This window comes from Brassica napus, chromosome A4, assembly GCF_020379485.1.
Source record: "Brassica napus cultivar Da-Ae chromosome A4, Da-Ae, whole genome shotgun sequence".
Lineage (NCBI taxonomy): Eukaryota > Viridiplantae > Streptophyta > Magnoliopsida > Brassicales > Brassicaceae > Brassica > Brassica napus.
In genome coordinates this window covers 12,936,351-12,956,910 of record NC_063437.1, presented here as the reverse complement: position 1 = coordinate 12,956,910, position 20,560 = coordinate 12,936,351, and the positions used below count along the sequence as shown (strand labels likewise).

Genomic DNA, 20,560 nt, shown 5'->3' with positions numbered 1-20,560 from the left:
TCCTAGTAGATCTACCATATGGAGCCAAGCCTATCGGTTTGAAATGGGTTTTTAAGCTAAAACGCAACTCAGATGGAAGTATAAGCAAATACAAGGCCAGGCTCGTTGCAAAAGGGTATGTACAACGTCATGGGATTGACTACGACGAGGTGTTCGCACCAGTAGCAAGGATTGAGACCATACGTTTACTTATAAGTCTAGCAGCAACAAGTGGATGGGAAGTACATCATCTAGATGTAAAAACAGCATTTCTCTATGGAGAACTTAAAGAAATAGTCTATGTATCACAACCAGAGGGTTTCGAGCAGAAAGGATGTGAGAGTAAGGTCTATAAGTTAAACAAAGCTTTGTATGGTTTGAAGCAAGCTCCACGGGCATGGAACCACAAGCTCAATCAGACGTTACGCGAGCTACAGTTTGAGAAATGTGCGAAGGAGCCGTCGGTATATCGCAAAGTGATCGATGGAGAGCTTCTCATAGTTGCTGTGTATGTGGATGACCTTTTCGTCACAGGAACAAATAAAAGGAATATCGATGAGTTCAAAAGAAACATGTCAAACAAGTTTGAGATGAGTAATTTGGGAAAGTTGTCTTATTACCTTGGGATTGAAGTATGCCAACATGAAGGAGGAATCACACTGAACCAAAGGCGATATGCATCTAAAATTCTAGAGAATGCAGGAATGATCAAGTGTAATCCAGTACACACACCAATGGAGCTTGGATTAAAGCTTTCAAAAGCAGAGAATGAAAGAGAAGTTGATGCAACGATGTACCGGAAAAATGTTGGGTGTTTACGGTATCTCTTACATACAAGACCGGACTTATCTTTCAGCGTGGGAGTTCTGAGTCGTTATATGCAGAGTCCTAAAGACTCACATGGAGCTGCCATGAAGCAAGTACTACGATATTTACAAGGGAGTGTGGCGTTTGGTTTAGAATTCAGACGATCTGCAATGAAAATACCAAGACTTATAGGGTATAGCGACAGTAGCTATAATGTAGACCCGGATGATGGTAAGAGCACGACTGGACACATATTTTACATTGATAATAGTCCCATCTCATGGTGTTCACAGAAGCAAGAAGTAGTAGCATTATCGAGTTGCGAAGCAGAATTCATGGCTGGGACTGAAGCTGCACGACAGGCTATATGGTTACAAGATCTCTTGAGCGAGATAACAGATCAACAAAGCGAGAAGGTACTGATACGTATCGACAACCAGTCTGCCATTGCCTTAACAAAAAATCCAGTGTTTCATGGGAGAAGTAAGCACATACACAGGAGATATCACTTCATCAGAGAGTGCGTAGAGAATGGACAGATTGAAGTAGAGTATGTTCAAGGTGATAAACAGAAAGCGGATATCTTGACAAAAGCTCTAGGAAGAATTAGATTCAGAGAAATGAGAGACTACATTGGAGTGAAAGAAAACTTCAAGCTTAAAGGGGAGAATGTTGGATAAACTTGAAGTTACTTAGGCTACAAGTAATAGATAAACCTAATGAGTTTAGGAAATATTGTGTTGTGTTTATCCTAATGAGTTTAGGATAACTAAAGTGTTATATAAGGAGATATCAACTTGTGATATAACTTAAGAGTTTATGAGTTTGAGTGCTTGAGGTTTTGAGTTAGTTTCCTCAAGAGTGATTAATAAGAAGTGTTCTTATTCGAGTTACTATAATTGTGTTTGTGATTACTGAGAACTATATCCTCTGGATCCAAGCTTGTGGAGCTTACTCGGTTTACTACCGTTACTACATGAAGACAAACACTTTCCCCGAGGATCTCGAAGATCTGAATCAGACAGTTGATCTACCAGCGTTACCGTTATTGGAAGTTAGAGATCTTCCTTCGTTTATGTTACCTTCTTCAGGAAGTAACTTTAATAACCTAATGTTGGACTTCGTTGATTGTTTGAAAAATGTGAAATGGGTTTTGGTTAACTCGTTTTACGAACTAGAATCAGAGATAATCGATTCGATGTCTGATTTAAAGCCAATAATCCCAATAGGTTCATTGGTTTCTCCATTTCTTTTGGGAGCTGATGAAGACAAAACCTTAGATGAGAAAAATCTTGATCTATGGAGATCTGATGGTGATTGTATGAAGTGGCTTGACACGCAAGCTAGGTCTTCCGTCGTTTACATATCTTTCGGGAGTTTGCTCAAATGGTCGGAGAATCAAGTCAAGAGCATAGCAACGGCTATGAGAAACAGAGGAGATTCATTTCTCTGGGTGATTAGGCCTAAGGAGATAGCTCAAAACGTCGACATTTTGCATGAGATGGTTCAAGAAGGACAAGGGGTTGTTATTGAGTGGGGTCCTCAAGAGAGGATATTGAGCCACGTGGCGATCTCTTGTTTCGTCACGCACTGTGGATGGAACTCGACGATGGAGACGGTGGTGACTGGTGTTCCGGTTGTGGCGTACCCGAGTTGGATCGATCAGCCGCTTGACGCGAGATTGCTTGTGGATGTGTTTGGGATCGGAGTGAGGATGAGGAACGACGCTGTTGACGGCGAGCTTAAGGTTGCGGAGGTTGAGAGATGTATTGAGGCTGTGACGGAAGGACTTTCAGCTGAGGATATGAGGAGGAGGGCCAGGGAGCTGAAGCAAGCGGCGAGATCAGCGTTGGCACCTGGTGGTTCATCTGCTCAGAATCTGGACGCGTTCATTGGCTATATCACAAGTTGTGTTTAAGCATTATTGTTTTTAACCGGCGATAACCGGGATTTAATTTTTTTTTTTGATGAAATTTCATATTTATTGATCAGAGGGAAATTTACAAAAGAATTGGCCTAATAAAGAATAAGAGGTCTAAAGTATCATAATTGCAAAAATAAACTTAGAGTCAAGGTGACACTTCAAACCATCTGCAAAGAAGGCCCTCCAACTTGTGCCCCCGGCGATACTTAAGAGAGCTAATGCGATTGCGCATTGTCTTATCAATAAGACGCGTCATCTGCGATGTCGTAGACCACGGCTTCTGGTGTCGTCGCCCATTCCGTTCCCTCCATATGCTATAAATGGTCAGTTGAAATACCAGTCTGACCAGCACCGAGTCAAGAGCAGGAGTACGAGTTCGCTGAATAGACAACAGAGTTGCAGACCAGTCTGGATTCATCCTTCGACCAAGTAAACGTCCTGCCACATTATCCCAGACCGTGTAACTGTAGGGGCACGCAAAAAATAAATGATCCCTAGTCTCATCGGGTTCTCCACACAGAGTACAAGGTTGAGTGATTCCCCATGTACGCATTCGATTTCCGGTGGACAACCTATTTTTAACAGCCAACCAAGTCATGAAACTGTAACGAGGAATCCCTTGCGTAAACCACACAACCTTACACCAAGGTACAATCTCACGCTTATCTCTGATCTGCTGCCAAGTTTCTGAAGTGGAAAACATACCCTTGAACTGATCATCAGACTGCCTCCAAACCACGATATCCTTACCATTGTCTGAGCAAGGAACTGGCGCTTCTTTTATCCGATGGCAGAGGGAAGGAAATAGTCTCCCACGGCGCTCCCTAATATTCCAGCCTCCATTAGTAACGACCTCTCCAACTCGAGCATTGCGTGGAACACCTAAGTGCATTGGACCGGCGTCGCCAGTAATATCTATGAGCTTCCCCTGATCAAGCCAATTGTCAAACCAGAAGAAAGCATCATTTCCATTCTGAACAGCCACCTTCAGAAAAGGATATGCAGTGTCTCTAAGCTTTAGGAGTTTACGCCAAATCCAAGAACCCTTTTGGTTATCTTTCACATCCCAAAAAGAGCTGTCTCGGAGTAGATAATGCTGTACCCAAGACACCCACAGCGATCCTGCTAGAGTAAACAGCCGCCAGATCAATTGAAGGGAGAACACCACTTGAGAATCTCTAAGTCTCCGCAGACCCAAACCACCTTCATCTTTCGGATAGCAAAGCTCTGCCCAAGCAACTTTTGCCTTATGTGATTGGTGTGGTGAGCCAGACCAAAGAAAAGCACTACACAAACTTTCAATCTCATTCAGACAAGCAGCAGGAAGGATAAATGCGGAACTCCAGAAGTTGACAATGCTTGTAATGATAGACTTGATCAGCTGAAGCCTGCCTGCAAAGGAGAGACTTTTGTTTGACCAAGTGAGCATCCTACTCCGAACTTTGTCAATCAGAGGCTCGTAGTCATGCTTAGTAAGTGTCTTAGTAGTCAAGGGAAAACCCAGATAGCGAATAGGCAAAGTCCCTGTGCTAATACCTTTTCCTGTTGCAGCAACACTGAGAGCTCCAGATGCATCACCAGAGATAAAGATAGTAGACTTGGAAGCATTAATATAAAGACCAGAGACATTTGCAAACTGATTCATGACCTCCATAACTCCATCTAAAGAGCTAGTTTTCCCATCTGAGAAGACGAGTATGTCATCAGCAAAGCTCAGATGAGTGAGCTTAACCCCAAGGCAATGCGGATGATACCCAAACTTCCCTTCCTCAGCTGCTTGATTCAACATCTTGGAAAGAACATTATTGAGGATGACGTATAAATACGGCGACAAGGAGCAGCCTTGACGGATTCCCCGAGCACTAGTGAAAAACCCCTCCAGACTACCGTTAACAGCTACCGAGAAAGACGCAGTTGAGATGCAAGCTTTGATCCACATAATGAACTGATCTGGCAGATTCATGGCCTTAAGGACTGAAACAATGAACGTCCACTTAACTGTATCAAAAGCCTTCGCAATATCGAACTTGATAGCGCATCTAGGGGAGGAGGTAGTCTTATGATAGCCATTAATTTTAGTAATTGAACCAAAAAAAAAACACAGAGAGGGGAAGAACGTGCTCATCATCATCACTATCTATACTATTATTTGCAAAGAAAAATTTTTAAAATCGAGCTCTCACGCTAAAAATTAGAGCAGTTAATATCTATAATATTCTTAATGAATTTTATATATAATTAGTTATCAAAAAAAATTTTTTCTTAATAAAATTAACTTTTTTAAAAATAAGATAATTAATTCTTATATATTGTATTGTTATCTTAAAGCATATATTTCAACTATAAAATTTAAAAATAAAATATAAAACAATTATAATAAATTCAATGGTTAAAGTTAATGTTATCTTTAATAAATTTATAATTAATTATCAAAAACGAATTTTTATTAATAAAATTAACTTTTGGAATCGAGCTCTCACATTAAAAGTTAGAACGGTTAATATCTATAATACCCTTAATGAGTTTTATATATACTTAATTATCAAAAACAAATTTTTATTAATAAAATTAACTTTTTTAAAAATAAGAAAATTCTTATATATTGTGTTGTTATCTTAAAACATATTTTCAATCATATTATTTTAAAATAAAATATAAAACAATTATAATAAATTCAGTGGTTAAAGTCAATGTTATCTTTAATAAATTTTAATTAAACATATATATTTAATTAGATTTTTGTCATATATATATGTTTGATTTAATTTTTTAGAAAACATAAATAATAAGTTATTATGCTGGTTTTGAATTAATAAAAAATAAATCTAATAAATATTTGTAAAACAATTAAGCCAGCAACACCTAGTTATCAAACTATAATCTGCGGAGAGAAGGAACATTGAGGGAAAGAGAGAAGATTGATTTCTTCTTCTCCGAGGCCATTTTCATCTAACGTTCTTTGTCTATCTCTTAGTTTCGATCTATCTTCTTAGGGTTTCTCCTCGCTCTCTCATCTTCTCTCCGTCAAAGCTGTTACCTTTCGTTAAACCCATTCCTCAATTTCGTTTAAAAATCTGAACTTGGTGGAGACACCCCATTTGGTTTTCAGGGTGGAGAAATGGAAATCTCGGCTCTTGTCGATAGTATCTCTTCGTTTCTGAATCTTTCCTCTTCCAGACATATCGATTTAGACCCATTTGATAAATACTACAAGAGACTCGAAGAGTTGTTGAGAGTCTTGAAGCCTATAGCTGATGCTGCTCTTCTCAACTCTGATCTTGCTTTGGAGGAGAGACTTTGTAAATCATTTCAAGAACTTACTCAAGATGTTGATCACTCCAGAGACCTTTTCACAAGTTGGCACCCTTTCTCCAGTAAAGTCTATTTCGTAAGTTCCCATAACTTCTATTCTCAAGTCTATTTGAAGCCGTATAGAGTTTGGATATGCATAGAGTAAGCAGTCTAATCTGTACAAGGCACTACAGACATCTCTAATGATCCTTTGCAGACACTGTAGCTAAGTTCTCTAATGTTTATATGATAAAGTTAATGACCATCACGCTTGCTTGAGCCTTTGGTTTTACTGATATTGAAGTTCTCTTAATATCCACGTCTAGGTCCTCCAAATTGAATCTTTGATACCAAAGATGCGAGACACTATTGTAGATACTTTCCAGTTTCTCCAGTCTTTGAAGCACGACATACCTGATGAGCTCAGTCCAGCTTCCCTCGAGGTACTTTCTCTTTACATTAAATAGGGGCTGATATTAACAATGCTATCTGCTTTGTAATTAACAAAAATTGTGATTGCAGAAATGTCTAGAGAAGATAAAGCATCTTAGTTATGAAGAAATATCCTCTGTCATTGACGGTGCTCTAAGAGACCATAGAGACGGCGTTGGACCCACCCCAGAGATCTTAGTAAAAATTTGAGAGAACACTGGTCTAAGATCAAACCAAGAGATTCTGATCGAAGCAGTTGCTCTAGAGAGACAAAAAGAGAACGCTGAGCAGTCTGAGAACAATGCAGAAGTCGAGTTCCTTGACCAACTGATCGTTATAGTAAACCAAATGCACGAGCGTCTTCTTCTGACCAAACAGACTCAGACATCTAGCGTCTCCATTCTCGCCGACTTCTTCTGCCCTCTGTCCCTCGAAGTCATGAATGATCCAGTGATTGTGTCGTCAGGACAAACATACGAGAAGGCCTTCATCAAGAGATGGATTGATTTAGGCTTAAAAGTTTGTCCAAAGACTAGGCAGACTCTGACTCACACCACTTTGATACCTAATTACACCGTCAAGGCTTTGATATCTAACTGGTGTGATACTAATGATGTGAATCTCCCTGATCCTAATCAATCATCGAGTTTAAACGAGCTGAATCCTCTCTTGTCATGTACATACTCCATTCATGCTTCTCCTTCACGTTCAAATGATTCTCCAGAAATGAATACAGATGAGAATCACCACCACCATCTTAGGTCCCCTTCTGCTAGTATTAGCTCAGTTTCTAATGAGGAGTTTCCAAGAACAGATGGTAATGAGAACTCAGAAGAGTCACCTCATGCTACAACACCTTACAGCAGTGATGCCTCAGGAGAAATTAGATCAGGGCCTCTAGCTGCAACCACAACTTCATCAGCAGCTCCTCCTTGGCGAGATCTCTCTCCAAGGTTTATGGATAGACGTAACAACCGTGGTAGCCAGTTTTGGCGCCGTCCTTCAAAGATTATCTCAGCGCCTTCGAACTCGGCGAGGCGTGACCTCGCCGAGGTCGAAAGCCAAGTCAAGAAACTCCTGGAGGAGTTGAAAAGCAGTTCATTAGATGTTGAGAGACGAGCAACGGCCGAGATAAGGCTGCTGGCAAAGCACAACATGGATAACAGGATAGTGATAGGAAACTCCGGAGCAATCGTCTCGTTAGTTGAGCTGCTTCGCTCAACAGACTCAGCTACGCAGGAGAACGCTGTCACGGCGCTTCTCAACTTGTCTATCATCGACAACAACAAGAGTTTAATCGCTGAGGCTGGAGCCATCGAGCCGTTGATTCACGTTCTTGAGAACGGGAGCTCAGAAGCTAAGGAGAATTCGGCTGCTACCCTTTTCAGCCTCTCTGTGATAGAAGAGAACAAGATCAAGATCGGTCAGTCAGGCGCGATAGGGCCTCTTTATGGCTTTGTGTTAACGTTTTTGGAGGATGTTGTAACTTGTTTAGGCACAGGCATTGCTCAGTTACTTCAGGAACCAAAGGCATGGAAATGCTGGGCGAGGCTGATGGAAGAATGATTGATGATGAGTAGATTTTGGTTCCTTGGTGCATGTTTTGTGTTTGTTCTTCTTGTCTAAGTAGTGATTTTGTATAGAAGAGGTTTCATCTGCAAATAATTCCATATACCCAAGATTTTGTTGATTCTCTGCATTCTTTGATCTTCGTTTTATTAAGGTCTTTGAAGGAAACAGTTGTAGTTGTGAATGTCAACTGAGTGAGAGAATATGTAACCATTGATGGACTATTATAACAAAGCTGATTACATGTGTTTGTACTGTTTTTGGTTAGGGCATTATTATTCTCGTTTGAGAAGTTTTTGCCAGTAAATGGTTTCGTTTAGAAGAATATAAGATTAATACATCTTACTTGTAAAAGTTCTGGATTAACCGTAGCAAATGGTGATGAAGGAAGAATATGGGGGAGTTGTACACATAATTTAGTTGTATGTCAAATGAATTTTTTTTTTTTTTGTCATCAACAAACAGACTCATATAGACTCTGCGAACCAAACTGGTAACTCCGCATCCATGTGAACGACGAAAGACGATTGTTTTCTGGCACATCATGCTAGACTATCCGTCTTTTGATTTTCCGTCCGGGTACATGAATGATTGTTGAGCTAGTAAAACATGTCTTCAGTAGCTTCATGTCGTGCAGGTAACTCTCAAACGCCGGCCATTCCTCTGGTTCCGAAACCATCTTCACCAATTGAGAACAATCCGTAGCAAAAGTAACCTGAAACTGATGTAAATTCCTCATGCATTCCATTGCCCATATCAAAGCTTCCATCTCTGCATGAAGAGGTGAAAGACATGCCCTAGTATTCCTTGCACCCATCAATCCCTGAAAGCCCTCGAGTATGCTATACCATCCTTGACCTGAATAAGATTCTTTATCTTTCCAGGAACCATCTATAAAACACCAACGACAAACTCTCAACTGCCGATTCAAAACCTCATTCTGTGGTGGAGCCTGCTTAGTCTTAATCACCTGGGCCTCAGCCCAAAGTGTTGATTCAGTTTCTGCAAGCGTAAGTGTATCTTTTGGATCAATATCCAAATTACTAAAGACCTTATTATTCCTTCCTTTCCAAATATACCATAGTATCCACACAAAATGATGATCTTCCATCTTCGGGAGTACCCTCCAGAAAAGATGATCCATATTTGTAAATAGTGAGCTTGTGGGAAAGTAGACTGGGTTAGACAGTATCTTTGATAAAGCCCAAACTTGACGCGCAGGAGGGCACTAAAAAACACATGGTTTATTGATTCCTCCTCAGCTCCACATCTAATACAACAAATATCTCCATTCATTCCTCTTGCTTGCAGATTCTTCTTAACAGCTATACATCCGGATACCATTTGCCATAAAAAATGCTTAAGCTTCGGAGGACATCTCACCTCCCAACAGAAAGCTTTTAGAGTATCCACTGTGGGACCATAAAAATCTGGTGGTTTTGCCTTGTCCGGATAGGCCCGTTCTAGCTGATATCCTGTTTTAACCGAATATTTTTCATTATTTGTGAAATGCCATCCATTCCTATCCACCAATTGAGTCTTACTCAAAGGAATACTTTCAATAATTTGAGCGTCCTGGGGATCCACCAAATCCCGGATTACTTGCGACTTCCAAGTTCGTGAAATTGGATCTATCAAAGAGTCCACTGTGAGGTCCTGATAAGTGTCATGTTGATTTTTGTTTGTTGGTCTCGGGCGAGTGGTTGGGAGCCATGGATCACTCCATACAAAAATAGAGGACCCCGTTCCCACCCTTTTGATTAGTCCTTTGCTAACCAGAGTCTAGCAGATACAATACTCCTCCAACCGTACGACGGAGAGTATGAACGGATCGGTTCTAGGGGTGAAGCATTCCTATAGTACCGTCCTTTAATGGATTATTGGTTGTTGTATTTTAATGGATTTAAAAATCCGAACTAATAAATCTAGTGTTATTGATTCTGTGATTTTCAAATTTGTATTAAAATCAGGTGTTATTGGTTTAATGATTCATAAATTATATATCAAATCAAGTGTTATTCAATCGTACGGATTTACTAATATATTTGATTTTATGATGGATTTGAATGAATTTGTTTGTATTTTTTAGTTAAAAATACAAAGACTCAAATCCGAGGGAAAACCTCCGGATTTATATATTTTACTTGGATTTATAAATATACTATATGGATTTCTAAATCAATCAAAATATATAAATCAGTAACAACTATCAATTATTGTCTTTTACATAAACTAGATTTTTTAACCGCGCTACGCGCGGTTAAGATATTATATGTATTTCTCAATTCTAAAAAATAATGTATAATATTGTATTATATTATTTAAAAAATATAAAATATGACTACATAACATAAATATATTTTTTAAATTTTCTTTGTGGAAATCATTATGTTGTTTGATTGTTGTACTTGATTCACATATTTGCATAGATATTTGTGATAGATGAATAACTATATTTTTATTATCAGTAAATAATATATATTTATTATATAATATAAGAAAAATAAAATTATTTACTTTTTAAACAAACTTGTCTCATGTTGGGGACTCGGTTATAGACATATCATATACGAATGAGACATTTTTACAGTTATCAATCTTCTTAACATTGAAAAAACAAATCTACATATCAAAACAATATCTCATACGATCTATTTGTGGAATAATTACTCTGAAGAAATTGAATTTAGGCATCAAAATGGACTGAAAATGTATGTGAATATATGTTATCTAAGTCTGCTTCACAAAGTACTATTCATAGTTCATATATCATTAATGTCCATCCTATTTTTTTGTCCACCATTTCTTAAACATCTTGAAATAACTGATGCTAATTAATAATAAACTTTTTGCTGGAAAAAAAATCAAATTTGTTTAATTATCGCTTAAATATTTTATTAATATGGTCTAAGAAGCTTTTAAGTGATATCATAGTTTAATTTATTAGTTTTTTTGTTAATTTTTAGAGGTTTTTGTATTTAAGATTTTTTTCCATATTAAGCTTCTATTTCTTTCACAGAATTGATATATATATATATATATATATATATATATATATATATATATATATATCATAAAAATTACCATCAAATCAGTTTTACTTATTTATTATTTTGTTTTAACAAAAATACACTTTTTAAATAATTTAATTTAAAATAAAATTATATATTAATTTGCTGTATTTTAACAATTTCATTGATTTAATTAATTTGCTTTGGTGGATAACTTAAAAAGTTTTCATATGAATCGGGGAAACTAAATTTATGTTGTTATATTATATTTATTTGTGTATATAGAATCTATATATAATTCTAGTGTAATAAAGAAAGAACATTATTTTTTTGTAACTTCAAAAAGATACATTATTACAATTTAAAATGAATCAAAATTGAAGAAAATGGTAATTAAATATTTGTAAATCTAATTGTTTAGTTGGATTCTCATGAAAAAAAAATCGATTGGTTAAACAAATGTTTCAAAATTTGTTGTGGTATTGTTTTGTCTATAAATTATAAAATTTATTGAATTAATATATTTAATTATTGCATCCTTAAATAATATTTTATTAAGACATTAGAAAATATGTTTTGAGTTGTTTTGTCAAATTGTACAAAAATCTATGCTTTTTCATATTTGTAACTTCAAAAAGATACATTATGATAATTTGAAATTAATCAAAATTGAATAAAATGGTAATTAAATATTTGTAAATCTAATTATTTTTTTTATCTTGTTTAGTTGGATTCTCATGAAAAAAAATCGATAGGTTAAACAAATGTTTCAAAATTTGTTGTGTTATTGTTTTGTCTATAAATTACAAAATTTATTGAATTAATATATTTAATTATTGCACCCTTAAATAATATTTTATTAAGACATTAGAGAAGTATGTTATGAGTTGTTTTGTCAAAATTTTACAAAAATCTATGTTTTTTCATATTTGTCACGAAAATTTATATGTTAAACTTACTTTTACAAAATTCTTAACTTTGTCACGAAAACAAAAATCTATGCTTTTTCATACTTGTCAACGTTCTCACACTTTCTAAGAATATATTAGCTTAGTCACTTACTTATTTTTTTTTTACAAAATAAAGTATCGGAGTCTTGAAAGTTGAATTCATATTATTGTAAATGTACATAAGAATTTGTGATTATATACTTAGTGGTTCTTGTATATGTGTCCAAGAAAGTTTCAATGGCTTAGTGGTAACTGTCCTATATATATATCATACTAACCCGGGTTCGATTCTCACCTTCGCATTGTTTTTTTATTTTTTACGAAAAAAATGAGATGACATGGCAATTTCGGGTTCTCTGATTGGTTGATTTTTCTATCCTATGTGGATACCCTCTCCATGGCTTATATCCCCCTTTTAGTATAGTATAGATCCTAATTTGTTTGTAAACGTAATGATACCATAATTTTGGAAATTTTAGTAAAATTTAATTAAATAAAAAATCTGGGACGTCAGTGAAAAAAATATTACAAAACTTATTTTCCGCTGCCGGGCTTCGAACCCGGAAATATCATCTCATCTAAGATAATTTAGCCAGTGTGCTACAGCGGAACTTGTTAATTTGTTTTATAATTAAATATATATATATATAAAGTAAATTATTCCAGTTGGTTGAATTTTCGAAATCAGTCTTCTTCACCGCTTTTTAGTTTACAAATATATAATATATTTATATGGTTTTATGATTAGAATGTCTTGACTGGAAAATATTGTCAAGTACACAAAAAGAGCAGAATTTGTTTCTCTTAGTTGAGCTATTATTTCTCCAATCAAGTGAATATTAGTAAAAGTATTTTACAGCTGAAAGAGAAGAGAAATAATGTAAATTTTTACTCAAGATGATATAATATGAAAGTTTTACTCAGTTAACTGTACCCCAAATAATATTTCTTCGTCCCTCACTTTCATTATACTATTTTACTAGTCATACCCTACATGTTTTTTTTTCTTTGTGAGACTAGCTTCTTGTATGCATGCAAAGTCTTGAGTTTCAGTTTTGGTTTTTGTTGTTGCGTAGATCTCTCAATGGTGAGAAACGGGTTGCTACAACTAGAAAAGAGACCAATCATATAACGTAAAACGTGAAAAAGTTTGAATTCACATTTACTATTAAAACAATAATTTGAAGACCTTTTTTTTTTCTTGATAAGAACTGGAAAAAAAAAACAATTACTTTCATAATAAAAAGAACTTTTTCATTGCATCTTCTGAGCTTCAGAGGTTAGTGTGTTTGCTCAGTTCATGTTGCCATTACAAAATAAAAGCAAGACCATTAAGACAAACAAGATCACATACCAACCTGAGTTTTGTTAGGAAACATATTGATTTGCCCTGTCTTGCTTCCCCTTAAGTGGACAAGTCCAAAAAGGGTAATCATATTTGTGCCAATCTTGGTGTAGTTACACGATCGAAACAGATGCCATATATGTTTTTAACGGGACATAAAGCAAGACAAGATAGCAGCATTAGCGGGGACATGAGAAAGGCTTATCATCCCTCCACGCAACGTATTCAGTACATACCTATAAATAAGAACAAAAAGTTTCACTACACTAGAAAAGAATGAAAGATTCATCAGAATGAATGTATATAAGAGCCTTAGCATATTATTACATGTTCCTTAATTAATCTTGCAAGCAAAGGCAGTACCAGTCTAAAAAAGTATTACTAAAGTTCTGACTTCCTGCAAGATATAGTGTGTGAGGCCTTCAATACGAATAGCAACGAGATTTTTAAAGCTTTCTATTCAATTAAGTTACCTGATCATAGGCTCGTACAGAAAACACAATCCCGAGTGTTGCGTATATGTAGACTAAGCAATCTTCAAGCCTTAGCAGTGATTGTCCGCTCATAAGCCACGGGAATACTGTACTCCCAAGCATTCTTGATCCCAAGAAACACGAGTATATCAATCCCGGATTCACTTCTCGTACAACAGCCTGACCCAAGATAACACATTTTCAAATTCAAGAAGATGAGAGGGATAAATAATCATCGTTTGGGTGTCTACTGTAAGCTTATTATGAAAAAACAAGAGAGATCCTTCTGTGTTGCGAACCAATGACTATCTTGTCTAATTAATCATCATGTGGGGAACAAAGGATGTCCTAAACAGCAAACGAAAGTAATAATCATTGCTAATTTGATTTATGAAACATAAAAGTTGATTAAAGTAACTGCAAAGCTCATCATACAGCTATCGTTAGTGCCCAAATCCAAACAAAAACTCCTGAGGAAAACTGGCGCAGGCTTGTGAAGTTCCTAGAAACCATATCCTTTTATCTGATAAGATTAGTTTAAAGGTAACATTAAATTTTTACAGTAAAATATTTTATTATTATATTATTAAATAGTAAAAATAACAATAAAAGAGAGGATGGAACTGGTTATTGTCTCTTTGGCTCTCCTTGGTGATGTTGTAGTTGCAAAATCCCCATTAAAAGGTGATCAGGGAGTGGCATCTTAGCAAAAGACTCTTGATCCTCCATGTGATCACTACAACCCACAACAGCATCCAAGTCACTCATAGCCATCTCCAGTCCTTCTTCTTCATCCTTTTCAAGTAGAATCTGAAGCTGCTCGAGAAAACCCTTAACAAAGGTCTCCGTAGAAGCACCATCCGTTTTGCTCAGCCTTAGTACTCTCGAATAAGCATAAACAAGTTGAATGAAATAATAGCACCTAGGATCATTGAATTTGATAAATCCCAGGTGAGGGTTGGTAGAGTATTTGTTGATTAAAGCCTCGAGAAAAGACATCCCATAGCGTGCCACAGACTGCGCAGTGAGCTTCAAAGTAGCATGTTCCTTGAGAGTGATCCAGTGAGGAGGTTCAAGTTCAAAAGTAAAACTAGATGGAGGACCCTTACACTCGGGATGATCAGTAGTAACTGCTACTGGAGCATAAGGTTCTTGATTCGGAGAAGCCTCACGGTATTCAGTAAGCCTTTGCTGGTAAAAAGCGCGACAAGGGTCTGAGTTATTCAGGAAGTTGAATTTTGCATTACGAAAATTACTGTTCCTGATCCTCCTCTCCATCTCCAACCCCGTTTTGGAAACCAATAGTGCCGTGTTCTCAAGCACGACTCTGCAATCTGGATGTGGCTCGATGATTTGCACATCATCAATACCATTAAAAGAGGATCATTCTCCCTTTAATGAAAATTTCAATTTTCTCAAAAATACCCTTATTTTTACAAGGTATTAATAAAATTCATTAATGGCATTTAAGTCTTTTAGTTTTGGGCCTACATATAGACCTAAATGGATCTATAAATAATGGACTTATATATATTTAAAAGATATATTAACTTTAAATTTAATATAAGTATAGATATATTATGAATTATAAATAAATTAAAAAACATGAAAATATTATTTTCTTAAATATACATATCAATATTCAAAACAGATCATTTGAATATTATACATTTTTTCAATACAAACCAAAATCCTATATCCTACACCATATATCATATACATATTTCAATATCATTTTTCCATTTATAATGTCATTTTATACATAATATTGATATGACAATTACGAGTGTTCAAGAATATTTTAAAAACTATCTTAAAATTAATTTTTAAATCTAAAATAAAAACACAAACTTATAATAGGTTATTAATAACGAAAATAAACTAATATTGTCATATCAATAAGATTTTTGTATTATCAATTTTTATTTGGATAACATAATAAAATTTTGTCAAATTCTAAGGAATCACTAATTTATGTAATATTAATAAATATATGAGTAATTTAATCAATTTTAAAAAAATACTATTAGATATTTTGTAATCGGATCAATGGTATCAGATTACAGGTTAATAGTGAGTTTTTGGGTTTTTACCTGGTTATATCAGATTTTTATTTAACGAATTTTTCATTAAATCTGAACCGGATTATATACAATGTATTGGGTCTATAGGTTCAACCATGAATCTAGGTCAGATATGAAAACAAATTTTAAAACTCAAACATTATTATAGAAGAACTACCATATTTCGAACAAATACCATATTTTGAAGAGAAAAAAATGATAAAAATCTAAAAACTCAATTGTTAAATAATGGTAATTTGCAAATCAGTTTTCGATTAATAAATAAAAAACAAACAAACCCGCGCTTTCTAAGCGCGGGTCAAAATCTAATTATTGGTTAAACTCGCCATCTTTTACCTACAATTCTGTTAGGATTTAAACCTACTTTTTGAGCTATAGAATTTGGAATAAACTTGATACCAAAACTTATCTAAAGAAAGAAATAAATATCACAAGGTAATAACCAAAGCAAAACCTCTCTTAACTGCTAACCTCTCTTATTGCTCTCGGATGATTCAAAACCTTCAGCATTGCCTTCTATTTATACTAGCTTAAGGATTCCTTTTCTTACACGAATAATGTCTAATTCTCCTATTTCCTTATTCTCGTATGCTTTTTATAAATAAGGATCTGTTTGTTTCTCCATATGGATGAGTCATTTGGATGAAGATAAGAGTTTTGTTTGTTTAGGTACTAAAAGTACAACTCATTCAGATGAATCATCCGGATGACTTTTGGAAATTTAGGCTTAATTTTAAAGTTCATTCAACTGAACCAATTTGGATCATTTGAATAAAAATGATTTATTCAAAAAGGTATAATGTCTATTATGTCCCTAATATTGTAATTCACAAATTACAAATCTAAAAATAATATCATTTTTGTCAGATACGAAAACTGACAAAACTACAAAAACACGTTTTCCCGCAAAAACCTAAAAACTATTTTTTCACGCCAAAACCCCAGAAACGCAATTTCCCGTCAAAATTGCAAAAACGTGTTTTTCCGCAAAAACCAAAAAACGTGTTTTCATGCCAAAATCACAAAAACATGTTTTCACGCTAACACCCCAAAACACATTTTTCCGCCAAAACACAAAAACACATTTTCCCGCCAAAATTGCAAAAACGTATTTTTCGCCAAAAAAACAAAAAAACGTATTTCCCGCTAAAACCGAAAATCTCATTTTCCTGCCAAAACTGAAAAATCTCGTTTTCCCGCCAAAACCGAAATATCTCATTTTCACAAAACCGAAAATACTCATTTTCCCGCAAAAACCGCAAAAATGCAAAAATACGATTTCCCGAGAAAAACGTGTTTTCTTGCCAAAACTGCAAAAACGCGTTTTCCCGCTAAATCGTGTTTTCCCGCCAAAACCGCAAAAACGCGTTTTCCCGCCAAAACCGCAAAAACACGTTTTTCCGCCAAAACCGCAAAAACGCGTTTTTCCGTCAAAACCGCAAAAACGTGTTTTCCCGCCAAAACCGCAAAAGCGCATTTTCCCGCCAAAACAGCAAAAACACATTTTCCCGCGAAAAACGTGTTTTCCCGCCAAAACCGCAAAACGCGTTTTCCTCCCAAAACAGCAAACACACATTTTTCCGCCAAAAACGTGTTTTCCCGCCAAAACTGCAAAACGCTTTTTCCCGCCAATAACGAAAAATCTCGTTTCTCGCCAAAACTGAAAAATTTTGTTTTAACGTGTTTCCCTCCAAGTCCGCAAAAAACGCGTTTTCCCGCCAAAAACGTCTTTTTCCGCCAAAACTGCAAAAACGTGTTTTCTCGCCAAAACCGAAAATTTGTATTTTTCCGCCAAAACCAAAAAATCTCATTTTCCCGTCAGAACCGAAAAATCTTGTTTTTCCGCCGAAACTGAAAAATGTGTTTTCTCGCTAAAACCGAAAAATCTTTTTTTTTCCCGTCCAAACTGCAAAAAATCGTTAATTTTGAAATAATTCTAATGTAAATATATTAAACTAAATTATTAAATGTAATATAGTTAAATTTAATATCAAACATATGATTAAACCAACACAAGGGTATTTTGGTAATTTGTTTACTAAATTCATTTGAATGGAAATGAAAATAAAGAAACAAACATAAGATCCATTTAGATGATTCATCTAGATGAGCCATGTGGATGGACAAACAAACAATCACAAAAATGTGAATGGATCATTTGAATAGATCATACAAATAAATCATTTGGATGGAGATGACAAATGGTGAAACAAACAGCCCCTAAGCCGACACTTAACGAAAAAACGAAATAACCAAACTTCATCTTGTATGCAGGACACTTGGAGTTGGGCAATGACTTCATCCACTCCTTCAAAAACACTAAAATCAAATTCATTAATATCAAACATTGAGAAATACTTTGATGATAATTCTCAGTTAATATTAACGCTAAAATCAGATTCTAGATCATGACTTCATCCACTTTTTGAAAAACATTAAAATTAAATTCATTATATCAAACATTGAAATACTTTGATGTTAATTCTCAGTTAATATCAACGCTAAAATCAGATTCTAGATCATTGGCTATCCAAAAAAAAAGAGAGGAGAAATCCTTAGGGTTTCGGAGAGAGATAAAATATCCTAGACTATATTTGCGTAGTAATTTTGCCATATGTCCTTTGTACGATCATTTTTACAAAATAAATGATGACATGAACAACAAGATTGATGACATAGCTTATAGTTAATATGACATAGACAATCACATTTATTAGTGACATATATTTTTGGTAAACTTTATAGAATATGACAATAACTAATACATTACATTTAACGTTGATTTATATTTTTGTTAAACTTCTTAAAATATGGTAATAATTCATAAATCATCACTAAAATAAATATATTGATTTATGCACTATAAATTTCGAAATACATTATTTAATTGTATATTTATAATTATACAATTTTTATTACTAATATTTTCAAAATTTTCTACATCTTTTTAAAAAAATTAATAAATTGCTAGTCGTAATATCATTAGTTTCTTTTAGATATCTACAAATTTTATAAATATTGTTTAGTTATAATTTTTAATCTATATGATTTATAGTAATTTTATACAAGTTAATTTAATACATTTAACCAAAATAAATAGATAAAAAATTATCTAAGATTCGAATTTTAAATATATTACATATATATTATTAAATGTAATTTAAAATAAACAAAAATATTTTTTTCTTAATTTTATGCTTAAATAATCAACTTTATATTAAATATTAGTCAAAATAATAAAATATATAATATTAATAAATTTCATTTTAAATATAATTTAACTTTTAAAAAATTTATCACTACACATAGTACAAAAAACCACCTAATGCAGAAGATTAAAGTTATGTGGTGATCCGTGTTGGTGCACATGGTGCAAAAAATTTATCACTGCACATGGTACAGGAAGATACATTGGAGATAGATAAAATTAAAATTAAATACTTTACAAAACAAGGAAAGCGCAGAAGATTGTAAATATAAACGGAGCCCTAGGCCTTTAATACTTTTCTTTTCTTTTAAGGGTGAGCGAAAGAAAATCCTAAACGGTTTGATTTGATTTATTCGATTTTGATTAAAATATAACTGATGAACTCAAGCTACGTAAGTTTGGTTTATGTTAAGAGAAATTGCATGACTCCCTATCATGTTAATGGACCCAGCAGCTGGGATGGTGGATAAAACTGTAGCTGTGTTGGCAAATCTAGCTACAATCCCGGAAGGAAGAAATGTTATTGGTCAAGAAGGTGGGATCAGTCTTCGTGTTGAGGTGGTTGAGTTGGGTTCAGCTAGAGGGAAAGAGAGAATATATATATATACATATATATATATATATATATATATATATATGTATCTATAACCACTGATGGCTATATAACAAAGCTGATTACATGTGTGTTTGTACTATCACTTTCACTTTTCTTTTCTATACATTGCTGAGATTAAGGACAGCAAATATCTGCATCCGAATAATTGATCCAAATTTAGAGATACTGAACCCTTGGTATAAATACCTTAAAACGAGCTATGTGTTATTTTACATCAGAATTATAGTTGTTGGATGGGCTTTGTAAGCTATATTTTATATCAGAGTTGTAGTTTTTGGAAAATAATCCGTATTTGACTTTTAAAGAAGTTTTATGTAGTCTTGTTTTTACTTCAATGTCTGAGTAGTTCATTATTAAGATAAGAGTTTCAATAGAATTATGAACTCATGATTTGTTAGAATAGAAAATAATCTATTGTTTTTTAATCTAAAATGATTCTAATGCTCGCACTTGATTGATCATCGTCTAGATCATTATTTTTAGGTTGTATAATGTACTAAAATGAATATTAGCATATTCTAAGTTGAAGGGTTTATTCATTCAAAAGATAATTGTTGAGAAGTTTTATTATTAATAACTTATATTATTTTAGTTGAACACATCATATTATTTAATTTTTCATCCATATTTGATTCCAATTTAGACGAATAAAGATTATAAGTTATGGAGTTTATTCGTTATAAAGAAAATTAAAGGGTCTGTTATGTTCAATCTTTAGTTGAGATGTTTATTACTAAAACATATTATTCCTAATTGCCAAAAAAGAGAATAAAGAGAGTAAATCCTCTAGGTCAAATAAATATTCATGAATTCAGTGACCTCTTGAATTTGAAATTGAAATGTAAAAATCATTTAAACAAGCAAACTTGAT

General features: G+C 34.3%; 1 protein-coding gene and 1 pseudogene across 1 annotated transcript; both read left to right on the top strand.

The window, feature by feature from the left end:
• The first annotated feature begins 1,762 nt into the window (after window positions 1-1,762).
• Window positions 1,763-2,704, top strand: LOC106449817 (UDP-glycosyltransferase 84B2-like). The gene has a single exon (XM_013891511.3). The coding sequence runs from the start codon at window positions 1,763-1,765 to the stop codon at window positions 2,702-2,704; it is 942 nt and encodes a 313-aa protein (XP_013746965.2).
• A 2,727-nt stretch (window positions 2,705-5,431) lies between these two features.
• On the top strand, window positions 5,432-19,664 carry LOC106448502 (annotated as a pseudogene).
• Window positions 19,665-20,560: the final 896 nt, after the last annotated feature.